This window comes from Cydia amplana, chromosome 15 (assembly GCF_948474715.1).
Source record: "Cydia amplana chromosome 15, ilCydAmpl1.1, whole genome shotgun sequence".
Taxonomy (NCBI): Eukaryota; Metazoa; Arthropoda; class Insecta; order Lepidoptera; family Tortricidae; genus Cydia; species Cydia amplana.
The window spans coordinates 7922464-7944546 of record NC_086083.1 but is presented as its reverse complement, the minus strand read 5'-3'; the positions used below and the strand labels follow the sequence as shown (position 1 = coordinate 7944546).

The following is a 22083-nucleotide window of genomic DNA, read 5'->3' as shown; positions in this document are numbered from 1 at the left end:
TTTTGGTTTAGTTTTTTTGTGTCATAGATAATTTTATCCCGGGTGTTCTTAGCCATGTTTCATGAAAATCTGTTCTGCCGTTTGAAGATCATCAGCTTTAAGTCGGGGAGTTTTTAAAATTTTTAATTTTGGTTATTATCTGCTACCATTTGTAGGTACTAACTGTCAATCAGTCACTTTCAATCAAAAATAATATAACGAATGCTTGAAGAATACTTGAACGGGTAACAAAGCTTCCAAAAACAACACCGCCTTTAGCGGATAAAGGAAACATTTCTCAAATTTTAATTGAAATAGAATTGCAATCAAAACGCTGTTAGCGAACTCGTCAACCCGGGTTCGAATCCGCTCCCAAGCGCGAATGGACAATAACAATATCTTAGAGATGATTGATAGACTGCCTGAGGGCCCCATTTGGTGGTTACGTAATACAAAGGGCACGGGAAAAGTTGATATCGATACTTTGGGGTAGATTAAAGAATTCAGTGTTTTTAAGTTCTTGGTGTTGGCAACTCCAACACAAATTTATTCATCGCTCTTGTATAGATTCTTGGCATCTTTACCGATAATATCTGGGAGACCGAGCTTTGCCCGGAAAACATATACTTAACATCTCAAAAATTTACGTTTTCCCAGATCCATATTAGATTTTTCGCCCCCGGAAACCCCCATATACCAAATTTCATCGAAATCGTTAGAGCCGTTTCCGAGATCCCCGTAATATATATACAAGAATTGCTCGTTTAAAGGTATAAGATAACTCCATCTTCAAGCCTTCAAGATAAAGAGCGTACTCCCATCTTAAATGCCGGCGACGCTGATGTTGCAGGTATCCAATTGTCCATGGGCGACGGTCATTGTGTTATACGATCAGGCGACTCGTCTGCTTTTTTACCTTCTATCTATAACATAAAAAAAATTGGTAAACACTAAAAAGGGTTATTTTATCGATATCGATATTTTAAATGTGCACCCCTCAAGATCCGCTGGTCTCAAGCCAACTTACAATTCAACGAGTAGGCTTTCATTTATGTAACGCTCTCTTATCTCGGCTCACCTTTTAAGAGCGTTACTGGATGCCGACATTGGAGGGAGGGTAAATGAAAAGTGGTATTTATGTAGCTTTCAGATAAAATGAATACAGCTGGGAGGTACTGTTAGCCGTATTTATGGCTATTTACTATGAGCTTGTGTTTTATTACAGAAGTTAGGGTCGTATTCATTAAGGTCATAAAATATAAGTAAATATTGTCAGATCAGATAATTCAATCGCGCGGTGTTCAAAAGTGACACTTATCACGTGGATAAATTTATCAGGATTACACCATGCTGGGACTGAAAAAAATCTTATACCTTTAAATCAGCAATTCTTGTATATTTGTATATTTTGGGGATCTCGGAAAGGGCTCTAACGATTTTAATGTAATTTGCTATATTGGGGCGAAAAATCGATCTAGTCTAGATCTAGAGCTAGAGGTCTTAATTATTTCTGGGAAAACGCGCATTTTCGAGTTTTTATAGGTATGTTTTCCGAGCACAGCTCGATCTCCCAGATGTCGTTCTTTAAGCCTCGTTGATTGGTGTAATCCTAAAGGCCCCTGTACACAATGGGCCAGCGCCGGCCATTCCAAGGCACGCCAAACTCCGTTAACTCGAGTTACATGAGTTACGGCTAACCAGTCTAAATCGTCTTAAAAACCATTAAATATATATCTTCTAAAAGAACATTTTGAAAATCTTCATTATTTACTGAGAAAAGCATATGACTAACTCATGTACTTAACTTCATTTTTTTGCCGATGGCGTCAGACACAACTCAGTTAACTTGAGTTGCATGATATATGTTCTTAAGTTACCGGAGTTAGGCAATTTGGCATGACTGGCCGAGCGCTTGGTTTATACGACAACAATATTATTTAGCTTAAATATGTACGTGGCACGTCTGATCACGCGTATGTCATGTAACTTGACTTACATCACTTCGTGTGACCACTATAGTATGGAAGAGTTGGTCATGCGGAACCACTTAATTCGAATAAAATGAAAACTATTCAAATATGCGTAAAAAAATTAAAGATCCTATTCTGTGACCATATTTACTACATGTAGATTAGAAAAAATTAAAAAATTACGTTAAACCGTCAACGATAACAGCATTTGAATCTTTAAAACTTTAAACGTAATTATCTCGAAATTCAACTTTTCAAGTTACACGAGATGCGCGTGACACGGCAGCGCAGCCATGCGGTAGAATGAGATAGCAATATCACTTGCTCCCTCTAACGCATAAATGCGTCCCCCAGACTGGCCCATGCTGGCCCATTGTGTACAGGGGCCTTAAGAGCACAAAACATTTATTTTTGGTACATCCTGAAGACGCGCATACATCAACCTTATCGCCGCGCCGTCTTCAGGTGCGCGGCTAAATGATTCCAGACACAAAATATATCATCACAAGTGACATTTCCAATGAATACATTATTGTAGCTACCACTGGTTTGGCACTGAGATAAACGCTAGCGTGAACGTAACTTAATTTCTATGCATCTCGCTCGTACTGACATATTAGTGTGAGCTCTGTATAGAATAGTTATTTTCGATACGAGTACAAGTGAAAAAGAGGAAATTCGAAACGAGTGGCGATACATTAAAACACGACCGAAGGGAGTGTTTTAAATCGACACGAGTTAAATTTCCTGAATTTTCCGAGATATTTTCCAACTTTTTAGAAACTTGCAGATCTGTACGTTTAACACTAAAAGGGGTTATGAAAACAGTGGGCCTACTCTACCGCGAACCACGTTAAGTGTTGCCTCCCTGTCACACTTTCATACGAATTTACAAGTGCGAACGAGAGGCAATAGATAGATTGAAGCCTTGTACTGTATGTTAATAATACATAACTAGGTTAGGTTTTTTATAATGTGTTTATATATTTTTTGTAATGTTTTGTAAGTGTTTTTATATTTTACTTTTATACTCACATTGTAAAACCCTAACCTAAGACCCTAATTGAATAAAAGAAAAATAAAAAAACAGGTCGAACGTGTTTCGCAGTAGGCCCGCAGGTAAGTAAATGTGTTTGGAAATTTCTACTGATTCAATGCGACCCATTTCTCTGCTTTTGAGTACATTTTCATCAAACAAACCCTCAGTAATTAACGAACACGGTGTTGATTATAACGGGATCCGCAAAACAAAATTCACAATTTGGATACGCGTACCCGGAAACGGACCAATTTTCTAATTCCGGGAATTGTAAAAACAAACAGGAATCCGGATCACCGGAGTTCTGAAATCAAATTTGATGGCTACGTAGGTTCAATTGGGAGGGTTTGTTATTGTTTTCATTAATTAAATATACCCTTTGATCGTGGGCAGGATCAGGGATGTTGCGGATGCCGATTTTTTGACATCCGCGGATGCGGATGCGGATTTTTAAAGGCTTACATCCGCGGATGCGGATGCGGATGCGGATGTCAAGATAGGTACATAAAAAACGTCAAATATTACATTCTAGTAATTTTTATTTCAAAAAACCGGCCAAGTGCGAGTCGGACTGGCGTTCCAAGGGTTCCGTACATTAAGTCCCACTCACGCTTGACTGCTAATTTCTAATAGGTTTTTTTGGGCTAATGACTAAATTACCTAGCAGTCTAGCACTTACGCCGATGCTAAGACGTTCCTGTACCGACCTGTTCCACATCCGCATCGATTTTATGCGGATGCGGATGCAGATGCGGATGTTGAAAATAATGTGGAAGCACCGCGGTTGCGGATGCGGATGCGGATATTCGCAACATCCCTGGGCGGGATCGCGTCCCAAAGGATCCCAACGTGCCAGAAAGTACCTATTAAGTCGCGAAGCTAGAAATTGTAATATACGAATATACTTAAATAAAATACAACAAGTAGAAGTTACACGTACAAAATTTCTACTAGCTCTATTTTATATGTACCTACATATTAAAAATTTAAAATATTAACCTTTTGGACGCCAATGATCGATATATCCGCACCGTAGGTTCAACGCCAAAGACCGATTAATCGGTCACAGACCACAGAGCAACATAGACCCTACGTGCATATGCATAAAGTTCAATTTCAGTTTTGACATTTCAATGACGTGGCGTCTGAGTGACAGCTTTTGTGTTTGACACGGCGTCGAAAAGGTTAACAACAAAATCGAATACCAGACACCAGACTATATTACTTTAATGTTCATGACAAAGTTTCATCACTACATAGTATAAATAAAACAAAGTCGCCGCTGTCTGTCTGTCCCTATGTATGCTTAGATCTTTAAAACTAGGCGACGGATTTTGATGCGGTTTTTCAATAGAGTGATTCAAGAGGAAGGTTTATGTATAATTTGTTAACCCGTACAAAGCCGGGGCGGGTCGCTAGTGTTATTTAAGTAAATCGTTTTAAAATTACTTTAAATAATCACTACACCTTATAAAACAAAGTCCCCCGCCGCTTAGTCTGTTTGTGTGTATGTATGTTCGCGATAAACTTAAAAACTACTGAACGGATTTTCATGCGGTGTTCACCAATCAATAGAGTGATTTTTGAGGAAGGTTTAGGTGTGTAATTTGTTAAGGTTTTGTGTATCCCGTGAGAAGCCGGGGCGGATCGCTAGTATTAGGTAGGTACATATTTGTACCTTGAGCCCAATTCGAACCTACATTTTTACGTCAAAATGAAGTCATTTTCGCCCCGCTAGCACGGACCAAAACAAGTACGAACGAAACGCACGCACGAATAACAAAATGACATCATTTTGATATCAAAATGTAAGTTCCAATTGGCCACCTTCTAATTAAACCAAAACCCTCCAACACCTTTTGTCAAAATATCAAACGGCTTAAAATAAATTTCGCTGTAACCTTCTCAAATGACTTCCGGTACCCTTTTCCCGTTTGAGATTCAAAATTCATTTCATTTCCCCGATCATTTCGTGGAAACAAATTACTCGTGGCGGCTTGAAAAATGGCGTGGCTCGGCTTAAACAGCTTCGTTTGTTCAGACGCAAATTGTATACTTTTGTATGTAACCAGTACAGTACCCTCTTAAGTTGTAATAAATGGTGCTGCGTTAGTACTATTATTTATTCTGTGGCTGCGTGTCTCTTGTCGTTTTGTTTGTATTATGGCTACGGGTAGCTACGTTTCTTAGCGTGCAGAGTTGTGGATTGGAATTTAACCTCTAACCATCATACAAGAAAATATATTTTTTGGTTTAAAAATTACGACAAAATTGGGATAGTCTGACGTTAGAGGGTTAACTTTAGGTTTGTGTCAATTTTATAAAACGTCACGAAAAAACTCGAAAACCAAAGATTTTTTCGATGTCGAATGTGATCAACGTAGTAAGTTGATAGGTACTTATTCTAAAAAAATTTTTATGACAAACGTGATACCTACAGACGTGTAGGTACACTTCTCAAATTAGGGTAGGTACGACCTTGACTCCCCAAGAAAGAATTTTATTATTTATATTACGAAATTTGTATTACGTCTATAAATATTTGACGTCCTATCTTAAGGTTCGAATCGGGCCGTAGAGTCTAAGAAAAAAAAATTTTGAAATCCTATAAGACATACAATTTATCCCTGACAGCTGAAACGCGAAAGACAGTTAAAAACCCTTTTGATTTTATGAATTTGAAACTCGGAAACAAAAAACAATTTAGATTTCGTAAAATTCGGATCATGAATAATCCGCCAAGGCCCTGATTTGCATGCCAAAGACATTTAGCTTTCGACGAAACTGATCGAGAAAAATATGTCGAGGAAGCTTCTGTCCATGTCAATCAATAGGATTATTTTAATTTGTTTTAAAGTTAACATCAATAATGTTCGCGTTTTTAACACAGTCAATTTTTACTTTTATAAACGTGTGGTGATCTAAAATCGTGGGTTCTAACTTCGTTTGTGCTGATAAATAGAGGTAAAACGTTCTAGAAAAAAATCCTAAATGATGACGTAAAATCGGTCAGGATCCTTTACTATCCACAAGTAAGCATACACAGACAAGAAGTTCAATCATAATTTGAGATTTGGTTTTGACATGTTACTGGGTTATCATTATCAGTCATCCGCGAACAAGACCTGTTAGACCTGTATACATACATTCGTCGAAACGTCGGAAATAAAGGTAAATAAACTAAGTTCGCAATATACCGGTTCAGTAATAATAGGTAGATTTAAGTTTTTATTACTAAATGAATAAAGAAAAATATGATTCTATAATGTTGTTTTTTTTATTATAATGTTAATTTGAAGTTATTATAATTTTAGGACAAAATTATCATTAGGATGGAAATTTAATCTGACATTGTTCAATGGTTTTAGTAAACGGCTAAGATATGAAATTAAATTAAACAAAAATCAGCTTCTTATTTTCAAAAGTATGAGTAGCGTCAGGTAGGCAGGTGGCAGACTGAGGGATTGCTGCTAACTTAAATAAAAGAATGCCATTGTTTTCAAGATAGACAATTTACTTAAGATTTGGTTAACACATCGGTACTTATCTACCTATATCTAATCTATTCACTGCTGTTCATCACCAATTGAATTTGTTCATCACCACTTCTTCTTCTGCCTCGTTGATAATTTTAAATATATCCCTTTTCACACGTATTTGGACGTCTTTCGGAAACGTTTTTACTGTCTCTCCTAAATTAGTGAAGAATGTTACCACTGTGTCAGTTCTAGGGGCTGCAGTAGGGCCTTCGTAGTTCCTTTCTAGGACCAGTGGATCTATTGAATTAGGTTCTACAGCATATATTTCTGTTTTCTTGGAATGCCCCGCACCCTGTGTATCGATTTCTTCATATTCTATTTCTTTCTGGTCATCTATGAACGTCATTATGTGTGCGTGTTTGATGCGTTTAAGTTTTGTGACGCCTTTGGCTTTTTGTGTTTGACGTAGTTTAATTGCTTTTCTGTAGTTTTCACGCAGTTTTTTCCACCTTTCTTTGCATTCATGTGCTGAAAATAATAAATGTATTTATTGAGAATTCTCCAATTGCACTGAATATACGTACAGTCAGCTACAGAGAAAAGGTACCACCCCTGCATACAATCATCTATGCAAGGGTGGTACCTTTTCTCTGCAGCTGACTGTACATAGATATAATCTGTCAAATGGGTTGGAATTTTCTCTCTCCGCTTACCGCTTGACTCTGGTCGCAAAATCGAAATTTCGCTATCTGCTTCTATATCGTTTCAATATGCATAAAGAGTGATAGAGAGACAGATGGGTCATTATACGTAGGTATTTAAAGTTGCACATATTACTTTTTTTATTTGGGATCTTTTAAGTTATTTTCCCCCAGAATCACGAGCTCTTTAGATCCTAATAAGAAAACAAAGTGTCCCAATAATTCCATACATATTCCGTTCCTTCCATTCCGTTGCCTTCATACAAATTCTATGAAACATGGTAACAGAATGGAAATAAAAATCCTGTGACATTTTTTCGTCTATGATCTAAATTGCTCGTGATTCTGAGTAGAAATAACACAAATAATTCGAAATAAAAGAAAAAGCACAGTGTAAAAAATTAGAACCACCCCATGAACCCAACTATATGGCTGCTGTTCGACGCATCGTTGGCGCAACTGCGCAGCGGCGCCATTTTCCTTACCGCTGACTAGACGCCGACGCTCAAAAGACGCTAGGGCCGCCCCCCTAAAATAAAAACCGGCCAAGTGCGAGTCGGACTCGCGTTCCAAGGGTTCCGTACTAATTCCGACTCACACTTGACTGCCATTTCTAGTAGGTTTTCCTGACATCTATAGATAAACAACTATTTTGTGTATTTTTTTTCAAAATTTTAGAGTAGTAGTAGTATCGGAGATAAAGAGGGGGGTGGGGGGAATGGTCGGATAGACAGACAGACGCACGAGTGATCCTATAAGCCACTATAAGGGGTCCGTTTTTTTCCTTTTGAGGTACGGAACCCCTAAAAATGGCCCAAAAATGTAATTACCTTGCATCTTCATCTTGTTGGCGATCTTCTTCCAAGCCATCTCCCTCCTGTGTAGCTGCTGGTACTGTCTGTGCGCCGGGTCGTATAACTCCCCGTGTTCCCTCACCAGGTTTATCAGCATTTCTTCGTCCATGGTCTAGAACAGATAGATAATAGACACTGTTTTAATAGGTACCAAACTCGTTATCAATGTTGCAATCCATTGAAAATCAGGGTTGGCCAGAGTATCTACCGTAAAATCTTCGCCCAAGTAAAATATTACAATAATAAGTTTACCAAGAAATGTATATCCATTAAATTCATAATAAAAGGAGCTGCGTAAAAATATTATAAAGTAAAAAAAATATCTAAAATAACTAACCTATCTTCGCCACCGTCCCCAACTTACAGTCATAAACATGTTTTTTTATAAATTTTATATTAAAGGAAAAAATGGAAAAATTACGCTTCCGGCAGGACTTGAACCCGCAACCTCCGCAATCCGTGCGTTAGCTCTGCCAATTTTTCCATTTTTTCCTTTAATATAAAATTTGAAATATCGCTCGCAGACGTAATCTGCATGTTTAAAAAATTGATTTAGTACGGGTTAGCACATTGTTACTGGTGAATTCTCAGTGCAACTTGAGACTCCGGTGCCGTTAAAAAGATGTAATCGTCTCTCGGTAGATGTCGCTATACGCCACCCCAAAGGCGTGTATACATGAGGGAAGGAATGGAAAAATTCGCAAGATTCTGGTAGGCTTCCGTAGCTCAATTGGCAGAGCTAACGCACGGATTGCGGAGGTTGCGGGTTCAAGTCCTGCCGGAACCGTAATTTTTCCATTTTTTCCTTTAATATGAAATTTGGAATATCGCTCGCAGACGTAATCTGCATGTTTAAAAAATTGATTTATGTTTTTTTATAATAAAAATTATAAGCACTGAAACTTATTGTTGAATACGCGCATGAATTCCATAGCCTAATATAGTTTATTTATAGCGATATTATGATTTATCTTAAACCTTACTGCAGTGACATAAGGTTCACTACGATCTACTACTAAGGAGTCTTCGTAACACTCGTCTGTCTCGCTCACACAGGAGCAGTGTGAAAAATACAACGCTACTGTTTCCGAGTGTTTCTTCAACATTGAATCGCACGGAACGCGCAGCATCGGAATGATGCGAAAATTACAATAACGTCTAGCAAAAAACCAGCAACATAACACAAAAAAGCTATAATTCAGGATTTAACACTAATTTTCTAATAGAAAGCGTGTTTTATTTAAACTAAAAATCAAGTGATTACCTGCGAAAGAGTAGCGTTTCCACCGCGGAATTCGACCGAATACTAACGATTCGGTGGAAGCGAGACGCGGCGAATCGGACTAAACGAATCGCTCGATTTTAGTGGGGAATATTCGGAAACCGACCTTATATTAATGTGATAAGGACGACCTCAACTGCAATAAGACTTATGTTTGTTTACTTCGAGGGTTTACCGCGAACACCGCAGTTCGCAAGTTGCAAGCATCTTTCTCTATTACTCCAATAAGCGTAATTATAGTGACAGAGAAAGATGCTCGCAATTTGCGAACTTTAGTGTTCGCGGTAGACCTTGTCTCAAGGATGGGCGTTACTGGAGAATGAACTTTCAACGTACGTAAATAAAGTGACTTTTACAGTGTGGATTGCGGGGACGCGGACGGGGCGATACACGAAAATGGAATGTTAATGATTTAAAAAATATTAAATCGGATTTACAATGAGGAAGGTGGATGAAATTTTAAATGTTAAGTAATATGTAATTGATATATTAATTCATTTGGCAACAGAATACGCTAGTAACCATCGTGGAAATTAACTTACGCACTCGCTAATAACTGCCAATAAGTACCTACTAATAATATATAGGTACTATTAATTAATATAATTTGTATTAGAGATGTCACGAATATTCGGCAACTATTCGGCCTATTCCGCCACTTTGCCGATAATTCGGTATTCGGCCTAATGTTGCCTACTATTCGGCCGAATAAAGAATATCGGTTGCCCCTACCTAAAAAGAAAAAATACACAATAAAAATACCAAAAATTAGGTATATTTAATATTTAAAATGTATTACTAAATAGGAAGTTGTTAAATAGGAAGACCCTTTTTTAAGCATTTGTTGATTATGAAATAGGTATTGTATTTTTATCATGGGTCTGATTTGATTGACTCTAACTACATTCATTAGTTCTGTTTTACAAAAAATATACCTATCTTAGCAAACGTTGTGCTTTGTTGGCGAACAGTTTTCATAATAATTGTGACTCACAATGTTCGCATCTCATGCCGAATATTCGGTACCTATTCGGACAAAACCACTATTCGGGGCATCTCTAATTTGTATGTAGGTACTCGTATCTCGTACGTCCTGGCAGCTGCCTCCGTATGCCTTGGTATGCCTCAACACTGAATCGCCAGACGAGTATGAACTTAATTTCATTATCACCAACAAATCTGTAGCAATTAAAAATACACCTAAATCTTAAACTCTTAACGTCCTTTTTCGATTAACACACGGTCACAATAAACTAGCGGCAACGTGGTATGTTGGCAACGCTCGAGTGTTTTACGTACAGTGCACGTTCTGAATGAGACTTTATTAGTTTGTAGTAAAGTCGGATTCGCAGTGGGCGTTGGTAAGACAGGCGCGTTCCGCTCCGACCCGCCGAGCCCCGCTCCACTTCGATCCGTTAGTGCGCGTCCGGCCGCGGTGACGAACAGTGGGGATTATCTAGAGCTGGGTCGTTTCGAGTTTTCCGTGAAACGAAACGTAACCGTTTCTTTAAATCACGTAACTGTTTTCAGAAACAGTTTCTAAAATAACTGGATTCCCAGTGTGTGTCGAACGAAACGAAACGAAATCGCATTGAATTTAGAAACGTACGTACTAGTGTCCGACCGAAACATGTTTTTTTGCCGAAACCGAAACCGAAACCGAATGTTCGGCTTTGGCTCTAGTTTCGGCCGAAACCGAAACCGAAACCGAAACTTTTGTAGACTTGTTAAAATCGTTGAAAAAATGTCATAAAACCGCTTTTACACACATATTATGTGGCTGTCAACACCCAATGTCCTTGAAATTGATGTTACTTAAGCAGTTTTTTATGAAAATTACTAGAGTTAGACCAAGATAATTCTGCAACGATTTTGATAAGTTGATAACACACGCAGTGCAAGTGTTATTTTAAACGTCAAAACTTCTATGAAATTATGATGTATAAATAACATTTGCACTAGTTGCACTGCGTATGCTATCAAAATCATTGCAGAATTTTCTTGGTCTAACTCTATTCATTCACCAGTCAAGCTAACATGTAGACACAGGGTTAACCAATAACGCGAGCGTAGCGAGCGCGAAATTTTTTGTTAACAATATCGCAAGGCCGGGTACCAATCTTCACCTGGGCCGAAAAGTCCGAAGTGCCCCATTGAGGCGAACTTTCATGCGAAGTCAAAGCCGTACTTAAGGCTTCAGGATAAGTAGTTGAGCACAGACTCCAACCAATGTCCATTGTATTCAAAAGCGAGACCGCAGGCCGAGCATGGCGCAGCGAGGCCAAAGGCTAAGCTGAAGTAGAGGACATGTGGAATATAAACCAATGGTAAATTGAGGTAAAAAGTGAGGCTAGTTTTCTTATTATTATCTTGTCCAGGGCCCAGTAACATGCAACAGTGCTATCTCATTCACTTATAGGTATTGACAGCCTCTTAAGACTGCGTCAACCGTCCAGTGGCGCCCTCATTAGTGGAATTGTGTTTTATAATAAACCAATTAATGTCTGTACCTAATATACATGAATCAGTATATGTAGGTATTAATATTATTGTCCTACTTATTCCCCAACTTTTGGTCTTTGTCCGAAGTACCATTTCGTAAGTTTCGGCCCGGCCGAAAGGTTCGGCCGTTTTTTGGCCGAAACCGAAACTACAGCCGAAACATGATTTTTTGGCCGAAACTGGCCGAAACCGAAACCGAAACCGAACCTTCGGTCGGACACTAGTACGTACTAGTTTTTAAAACAAAATTATACAATCAACTTAACTCGACACTCGACAAATACAATCACATTAGTTTGTTATTGTCACGAATTCCCGCCAAGTCGCGAAACCAAAACTAAAACGATCTGCAATTCACATTTCAAAAAAACCTAATTTGCATCGTCTCACAAATGTCTGATATAACTTGACCCCTAACTTCAGTACTTTATAAAGATAAATCGATAGGTCACACATAAAATGGCCCCTAAATTCGTGATGCTAGCGAGTGTTTGTTAAGCGTCGTGAATTATTTTTAAAGTAGTCCAACTGGCGCCAATTTCGCTACTTGTTTAAATTTTACGCATTAAAAGATTCCTTAATTTAAACCCTAATGCTTAGAAAATAGAGCACTTATTTATCTAACGAACATTGAAGTTTTTGAATATAATGCCTGCTAAAAAGCGCGATTAGCGTCTACCTGACAAAGCTCAATACGTTTCGTTTCGTTTTTATCTCTATCTCGCTCTTTCGTTAGCCGATAACCTATAACTGTCCCTGCTCATCGGAAAACGAATAAAACAGTTTTAGAGCTGCATTTTGCTTTGCGATAGTTGCGTCCGTTATGCGTGGTTATGAGCGACTATGTTATCGTATGCCGCCGCCTCTTTGTCATCGTTTTTATAAAAACAGTTTGTCGTTCCTACCACAAACTGTTATTTCGTTACAGCACAAGAAAGTGTTTTTAAAAACACTTACGGAAAAAAACGCTCAGCTCTAGGATTATCCTGCAGGTAAATACCGTGTTTCTGTCAAAAACATGCAGTTTTTTAAAAGAAAATGTGGCGATTTGATTACCAATTGTTTTTTAATCTGTTATTTTTACGTCGTCGATTTAAAAGCCTTTTATTTCACTGCAAGTTGTTGTTAGTTTTAATATTTAAATGCGCGTGGTGATAAATTCGTCACGTGATCCCGGCCACACAACGTCCGTGCCGTGCCGGACCGTTCTAAACTTTATTTATGATGAATAACATTCAATTTCCAGTAACAACATTGGTTGAAGCCGTTTGCATTGTTTTGATTCTACTTTAGATCGCGATAACTGTGTCGATTTTTTTGCTTACCTACCTAAAGCAAAACTCCCTAATAAAAGCAAAGAAAGAAAGCAATAAGCAAAAATTAAAGCAATATAGCAATTTGAAATGAGTAATAGGGTTGAGTGGTCGAAATATTTTCCAGATGGCGCCATTGTAGGTAGCTTGCTCGGTCAATCCCTAGAATTCCGTCAAATTCTTGTTTTATTTTTTTGGAATTTTATGGCCTGGATGCCAGTCCTGCCCTTTAAGCCAAACCTCAAACACAACTAGAGATAGGGACAAGCTATGATGGCGCCAAGCGCCAACTATGCAAACGTTTGACAGTTGCCAACTCCATTGATTGGCGGCTGACGGTTTTGTTAATTATTGTTATAAGATTAATTCGAAAAATATGATAAATACAAATTTGCTACATTGATAAAGTTTAAGGGTGGATCTACTTTATTTGTTGTTATTCTGTTCCGACAGCCTCAAAAGTAGCATAGTTTGTTATAGAAAGTATTAGAAGACTTGTTAGGTACACTATGTTCTACTATTATGCTAAGTAGCTGACACAGGAAAGGGCTTATAAATGATATAAAACATATGTTTAGTTATTTTAAATACCTACAGTCAGCAGCAGAAGGCGCGAAGTGGGCGAGGTGTTCAAAATTACCTTGACACGCTCTTATTCTCTAAACAATAAAGTCGCGTCAAGATCACTGTGAACACCTCGCCCGCTTAGCAACTTCTGCTGCTGACTGTACCATAAAACCAGGGTTTTAAAAGTGACCCACGCAACCGTTACCATGGCAATGAGTGTCAAGAAAAAGTTGATAAGCAAATTTTGGGGATTAATATTTTTTAACGATTGCAGCGCCATCTTAATTGAGCCTTTCGCGTTTATCCTCATTAAGAATTTATATTTATAGACAATGGATGAAGAATTGCTTATAAACCTGGTGAAGGAACACGGCGAGCTGTATGACTCGGAACACAAGCAGTATGAAGACCAGCATAGGAGGGAGGCGGCTTGGCAGGAGATTGCTAAGATAACTAATCAAACAGGTAAAAAAATAATTTTGTAAAATAAGTTGAAACTGGAAATTCACCCTGTCGCGTGATTTAGACTTGACTTGCTCGACCTTGGTGAATCCTTTCATGAGATCCTTCTTAGTTCACAATCACAATTAAGAACCATCACCCCACACTAGCTATAGTGTTGATTATACGCCGACGCTAGGGAAACGCTAGTTTGGAGTGGCTCTTACACGCCTTAGGGCCACCCCACACTAGCGTCTCTCGAGCGTCGGCGTCTATTCAAATATATGACTTCTGCTCAACGCAACGTTGGCGCAACTGCGCAGCGACGCCATTTTTTATACCGCTGGCTATACGCCGACGACTCGGAAGACTCAACTCGGGGGGGGGGGGGCTCGGCGGGTTGGCTTTTAAGGGGACGGTATATGACGTTTTCGATTTAGACCTCACTTTGTGCAATCAATTTGTTCAATGAATGATTAATAACTGCATTAAATTATACGTAAATCTGTTCACGAAGAAGCCGTGTACCGGCTCTTCACGCCATATTTTTTTTTATTTCCTGTAATTCTCTACAAATCGACACTAAAAGTGTCCAAAAATCAAAATATGGAGTTCCGTTTGAGCAAGACGCATTACAGTTTTGTCTTTGACAGTAATTGAGTTGTTGTGGGATTTTGAAGGCTAGATAACTAAACTACCAGATTATTATCTACTTATATTTTTACTCACAAATACAACACAGAAATTCAATCCCAAATGTAAACTTTCGTATAATTTCCATACATTGACGACATCACTCAAAACTCTTCTTCGAGTCAGATGGCCGTTGGCCTTGCATCGAAGCAGACGTGTACGTCGTCATAGCTCGTTTTTGACATTAATAAAGACATTTCATCATATACGCATACGAAAATGTATACCAGTAGATAAATTGTATTTCATAAAATAGGGTAAATAAATATAATCACGTCGAGCTCCAGTCAAATTTTAAATGTGAGTTGTTGTTATTTACGGGTCGTAACGGTCGAAAACAGCAGTAAATTATCCTAAAACAATACGATTACAATCGAATTTAAGTAACTTGTTCCTTCAAAACCCGCTTAAAATGAAAAAAGTTTAAAGACTCGTTTTACTGATTGGGATTGATTTTCATTATGCTGGTATCAATTTTGCGTCATTATAAAAATGTATATGACTTCTGTACGTCAATGACTTTTGATGTCAATTAATTGTAATCTTGTATTTATGTTAGAGAATATTATATGTTCATTTAAATATTACTCATCTATTAATACGAAGCGTAATTCGTTTAATACCTAAAGACTTGCAGTGTCTACACCTACTTTGTTGACGTTCGTTCCGTCTATGTATGCGATTACGTAACGTGCTGTTCTGATAATCTTCAAGAATCAAGATAATTAATAACGGCAAGACCAGCATTTAGTACCAGCGAGTTTTGCGGATTTGGAGACCGAGATGAAGCTTACAGGCCAATATCGCTGCGGCCTGGCCTGCTTATTGTTATGTGTATAAATCGAATGTTATATTAATTTACTATAAAAAACAATGTTTTATTTCAATGACATTCTGTGCGTAGAGGTATGTATGTTTCGGTGATTATAAGAATTATGTCCACACAATAATCGTGCAAAGCAGAGACTGCATTATTTCTTTACGGTATAAGCGGTAAGGAAAAACTCATTGGTATCCTGGCTCGTACCAATGAGTTTTTCGGAACTTATGTACGAAATATTATAAGATATTTACCACTAGCTTTTCGGTGAAGGAGGAAACATCGTTAGGAAACCTGCATACTCGTAGTGCATACATTTGCGAAGAAATTCAAAGCTGTGTGTGAAATCCCCAATCCGCATTGGGCTAGCGTTGAGATTATTGTCTATACAGGGTGGTCCAAACCGTGACGTCCAAAAATCGTGGGCTATCATAATGTACCCCATATGTATGTTAGCCGATTTTTCGTACTTTTCAAGTTATGATTTTTTAAGCTTTTAACTTTTCCTATGTAGGTAATATTCTCCGACCGTCCTTAGTCTGGGACCGGTCTGAAAACCAGCGCCGGGCACCTAGGCCCGGCACACGCTGAGACTGGAACCCTTTGCCTAATACAAAGATCTTCTCACTTTTGTTTTGTATATGATAACAACTGTTTTATTTTATTATGTAAGTAATTCTAACTCTATTTTATGTTCATGTATGTGGCAATAAACAATTCTTATTCTTATTCTATTCTTATTCTTATTCCTATGAAATTCCGGGGTTCCCATACAGAGTGGCTGAAAAATAACTGCATTCCGTTGCCAGGGAGGTGTTGGGATTGTGCAACAAGGTGTTGAGCAACTTTTATTATGGGACCAACCCCGAAATCGCGAAAAAAAAATTGGCTTTTTATACATTTTGGCTAGTCCATTTTCTATGGAAGGGTAATTTTTTTTCGCGGTTTCGGGGTTGGCCCCATTGTAAAAGTTGCTCAGTATAATCCCAAAACCTCCCTGGCAACGGAAATGCAGTTATTTTTTAGCCACTCTGTATGGGAACCCCGGAATTTCATATGAAAAGTTAAAAGTAAAAAAAAATCATAACTCGATAACTACGAAAAATCGGCTAACATACATGGGGTATATTCTGATAGCCCACGACGTGAGGAATCTAAAAAAAATTTTTGGACGTCAAGGTTTGGACCACCCTGTATATAGGCTGAATTATTATTATTATTTATAGGCGGTACGGTACCGTTATTATTTATCAATACCGCTTCGTTTTGAAGGTACTATACCTGTTGAAATATAAAGTACGGTACCGGTATAAAATTGCAGCAGGTACAACAATTTTTTATAGGTGTACAGTCAGCTGCAGAGAAAAGGTACCACCCCTGCATACAATCTTCTATGCAGGGGTTTTTTTTTTTTTTTTTTTTTTTTTTTTTTTTTTTTTTTTTTTTTTTTAAATAGGCCACAAGGGCACTTTTACACGTCAATATGGAATTTACATACAGCAAAAAAAAAAACACATCAATAATTATAAAATACAACTAAGCCGTAAATATCAAATCAAACTAACATAGAGATGTATAAAGCCTCTAAATGTCGAATTACAGAAAACGCAATAACAATAGTATTGAAAAAAAAAAACACAAAGATACAAAAACTATAATCTAAAATTATTTAGAGATGTAAATGTCTCTAAGTGTCATCATAACTAAAAGATTAAAATATATAGTAGTTAATCAAATTATCCTTAGAGATGTATAGGGTCTCCAAGAGTCAAAATCCTGTATACCTAATTAAAACATTCATTAAATTAAAGAAAATGATAGTAAAAATAAAATAGCATACGAGAACCGAATGAGGTGTGTCCATGTAATTATACTCAAAAATAAAGTTACTAAATATAATAGCTCGTGTTAGCTTAAATAGACCAGTCTCCACAAACAGCACCCGTTCACGAGTATGACGCGTATCTCAGCCATCGCCTCTCTCAACCTTCATTCGGGAAAGTGGCGACCCGATCAACAACGCCACCGTAAGCAAAGACTTTTAAGCGAGCATGACATATTCAAGCTGCCGGGCCATATTAATATTTAAATTGTAATAACGTATAGCTGTGAGACACAACATTTTGTTCTTGTATGTTACATGAAAAACGGTATATCTTCACATAATTACTAAGCAAAATGCCCTATATTGACTAAGAGATGTATAGGTCTCTCAGGTGTCAGAATCATTAAAAATATAAATATGTACAAACAAATTAAAAATAAAATTAAAACTTAGAGATGTATAAGGTCTCCAAGTGTCAAAAACTAAAATTAAATTAAGCAATATAAACAATATACCTAATTAATCGAGAACATGATGGTCTCATGTGTCAATTCTACTGGAGACTAGCATGATTAATTCACAATGAAAAGAAAAAAAAAAAGAAAAGAAAAACAATACATATTAACTCTTATTATACTATCGAAATCAAGCTGCCGGCTTAAAGGCATCTCTATCATCTATAAAATCATTTACAGTGTAGTACGCCTTACTCAACAAGGAGCGCTTAATGTGTGACTTAAATTTGTTAAGTGGTAAATTCGCTATATCAGTGGGAACTTTGTTATAAAAACGTGTACAGTTCCCGACGAAAGACGTACTAACCTTACGGAGGCGGTGGGCGGGCACAGAAAGTTTATGTTTGTTTCTAGTGTTATAGTTATGGATATCACTGTTAAGCTTAAATTCGTGGACGTTTTTCCGAACATACATAATATTCTCAAGTATGTATTGAGATGCAAGGGTAAGAATGTTCACTTCTTTGAATTTCTCTCTCAGGGATGCTCGAGCGCCCAGTCCATAGATAGAACGTACAGCTCGTTTTTGCAGCACAAATATTGTCTGAATGTCTGCCGCTTTTCCCCACAACAGGATTCCATACGACATAACACTGTGGAAGTAGCTAAAGTATACCAGCCTGGCCGTCTCTACGTTTGTCAGCTGTCTGATTCGCCTCACTGCATAGGCAGCAGAACTAAGTTTGCCGGCTAGAGTGGCTATATGTGCATGCCACTGCAGTTTTGCGTCTAAAGTGACTCCAAGGAAAACCGTTCGATCTTCGAATTCCAGCGTATTACCTTTTATTTTAATATTGCTGTTGTTTACCTGCTTGACGTTCGGCAGCGTAAATTTGATGCACTTGGTTTTCTTGGCATTCAAAAGTAAGTTATTTGCCGTAAACCAGTCTACTATGGTGGAAAGTGCGGGTGACCTGCAGCTGACTGTACCTAAACCATCACTGACCGAGCGTAGGCGAAGGTCTCCGTTTCAGCTTGGGCAAAAATACTTTCGTTTGTTCGAATGTTCTCCTTTGCATATCACATTTCCCAAATATCTCGAGAAAATTTGTAAGCAGGTTCGGTAGTTGGATATAATTACTCGGTATCTTCTTTTTTTATAAGTTCTAATAGGCAGAGATTGTCATAAAGGACTTAAGCGACAGTAGGGTCTGTGGTACTTAAGACCATTGTGATTATTCGTAGTGTCCGACCGAAGATTCGGTTTCGGTTTCGGTTTCGGCCAGTTTCGGCCATAAAATCATGTTTCGGCCGTAGTTTCGGTTTCGGTAAAAAACGGCCGAATCTTTCGGCCTGGCCGAAACATACGAAATAGTACTTCGTATTATGAAACTAAACTATGTGACAAAGACCAAAAGTTGGGGAGCAAGTAGGACAACAATATTTATATATACAGAAATTTGTGTTTCGGTCGGACACTAATTATTAGGTACTTACTGATTACGCTGCGCCGCGTGGAACGTGAGGTGCGTTGGGGTAAGTACATATAAATCATTCAAGAAAAAAATCCCTTTTAAGATCACTCGTGTGTCTGCCCCTAATAGACTAATTCAATTGAAATTTGGTACACATTTTTCACATATGACAAAGAGTCGGTGATCCAAAGATGGACTAGTAACGTAAATAAATAAACTTTTAACTTTGCGGCCATTTTTTTTGTATCGTGTGATATATCAGATATTAAATTGTAAGATATTTACTAATAATAAGCATTGGTCACGTAAATTATTTTTAGTCTTTTTTTGCAAGTATGAATGATATAGAACATTATTTCAATTATTTTTAAAATTAAGCCTATCCAAAGGCGACTTGGAAGATGTGTCATGGGGATCTATATTCGTTGCGTGAAAAACAAGTTTTTTTGTCTAATTATCGTTTAAAACACAATCGATCGGCAATAACGCGGGCACATAAAACAAAAAACTTCTTTTTTCACTCATAAAACTCCTTAAACCTAATAAGAGCTAAACAAAAACAAGTGCGAGTCGGACTCGCATTCTAAGGGTTCCGTATATTAAGTCCGTCTCACGCTTGACTGCACATTTCTTATAGATTTTCCTGACATATATAGGTAAAGAACTACTTTGTGTATTTTTTTCAAAATTTTAGATCCAGTTGTTTCGGAGAAAGTGGGCGGAGAATGATAATTTTTTGCCTATTTTCATGAATAACTGCTGAACTATTAATCCTAAAATTATAAAAAAAATATATCTTTGAGATTCTTACAATGAGCTCTTTTATTTGATATGTAACACTATATAGTTTAAAAAACATATTTTTTAATTTTTTCATTTACCCCCCCCCCCCCCCCCCAAAATGGCTACCGTATTTCAAATTCTCTAAAATACATTTTATTTACGTTACACGTCCATCTTTGGGTCACAAATTTACATTTGTGTGCCAAATTTACATATGTGTGCCAAATTTCAACTGAATTGGTCCAGTAGTTTCGGAGAAAATAGACTGTGACAGACGGATGGACAGACAGACAGACGCACGAAGAATTATATGTATATGCACTTATCCCAACGCACCTCTCGTTCTACGCTGCGCGGGGTTCATTGCCGCTCCTACCGCCGTAAGTGTAAGTACAACTACATCATCAAGGCTACGATCGAAGATAATCAGTTCAGCACTGAAATAATAGCGGTGGAATGCCAGTATAATATTTAATTATTTATTTTAATTTTATAAATTTAATAGCAAAATAAATAGCGAATATACGATACTCGTACAAGTAAATCTGTAAAGATCTTAGGGGTACATCAGCCGACATATATTATTAAATTTTATTTTGTCGGCCTTAATTAAATTTCCACCCTGCCGAAACTTTATTTATTTAAATTTTTAATTGAATTGATTTTTCGCCTTATGAATAACCGTATAGAGTAGTAAATAACATTTTACATCTGACTTAATGACATCTGGGTTTATTCGGTTTAACTTTACAAAACGCGTATCTCGACAAAGCCATAATATGCAGAAAATAGTTAACAATCAAATGAATTAAATTAGAATTTAAATACGTCACGTGTGACATGAACAGACAAGGAGAGCAAGATTTAATGTATTAATGTTTCTCTTTCTTCTTTCAATGGAACGTTTTTACAGTTTCTGTTCCTCAAAAGAGGTCAGTGGTTAACACTAAACTCAAAACGCTATCTTAAAAAAACTTGATGGGTCAATGACCTGTCCCAGTAAAGTGAGGTAGTGTGCGTGAAGTGCGCTTGTGTGTGAAATGGGGTAAATTGACAGAATCTGAAAATTTACCCACCTCTACCGTCACCTTAAGTAAGTATTTAATAAATACATATTAAATCATACATCTAATTATAACCACATATATTATTATTTTTAGCTCAAGAGTGCAGAGATAGATGGAAACGACTAAGAGACAACTACAGAAAAGCGCGAAAACTACGCCAAACGAAAAAAGCACAAGGTTTCAAAAAAATAAAACCTATAAAGCACGAAAAAATATTCGCGTTCATAGACTCTATAATAGATAACAAAGAAAGAACGGATCCCACAGAACCAGTAGATGAAGACTCTGAAAGTGCTTCATCAACGAATTTAGACAAATTTGTAGAAGTCACAGAAAATGCAGTACCAGAGTTTGAGAGAAATAACGCAGAAACTACTGAAAATAATACTTTAGTCAATTTTTTTGCGAATTTAGGAGAAACCGTAAATACTTTTCCACCAGAAGTACAAATAAGAGTGAAAAGAGACATTTTTAAAATTATAAACGAAGCTGAAGAAGAAGTGCTTACAAATAGGTTAAATATAAGAGGCGTAAGAAGAGTCAACACGCAAGATGTGAACGTGAAGTTTGAATCGTTACATTATGATTAAAAATTTTAATTTGTATAAGATTTAGCTTAGGTATAATACAGTCATTTTCATAAAGGTCCATCGGTGTGTAAAAAATAAAGTTTACGGTAATATCAGTGGTTTAATCAAAATATTTTTTGTTTAATTATTATTAAAGCATTATTAATAAATTTGCCATATTTTTAGACTTGTTGGGGTTGCAAATTTTGTAGAGAAATAACTACGACGGGCATAACGAACGCATCAAACGTTTGCGTCAAACCAAAGTT

The 22083-nt window shown here is 37.3% G+C and overlaps 2 protein-coding genes across 2 annotated transcripts in view; one reads left to right on the top strand and one right to left on the bottom strand.

Moving 5' to 3' along the window:
* LOC134654578 (uncharacterized) overlaps nt 1-21838 on the top strand; it is a 34807-nt gene extending 12969 nt beyond the window's left edge. Inside the window, exons 2-3 of the mRNA XM_063510046.1 lie at nt 14016-14151; nt 21339-21838. Of these exons, the coding sequence (XP_063366116.1) occupies nt 14019-14151; nt 21339-21835 (630 nt within the window). The 5' untranslated portion in view covers nt 14016-14018 and the 3' untranslated portion in view covers nt 21836-21838. The remainder of the gene's footprint in view (nt 1-14015; nt 14152-21338) is intronic.
* On the bottom strand, nt 6567-9367 carry LOC134654581 (uncharacterized). Its single transcript, XM_063510048.1, has 3 exons — nt 9287-9367; nt 7999-8134; nt 6567-6995 (listed from the first exon to the last, which is right to left on the bottom strand). The coding sequence occupies exons 2-3, from the start codon at nt 8129-8131 to the stop codon at nt 6568-6570; spliced, it is 561 nt and encodes a 186-aa protein (XP_063366118.1). The 5' UTR covers nt 8132-8134; nt 9287-9367; the 3' UTR covers nt 6567.
* Nucleotides 21839-22083: the final 245 nt, after the last annotated feature.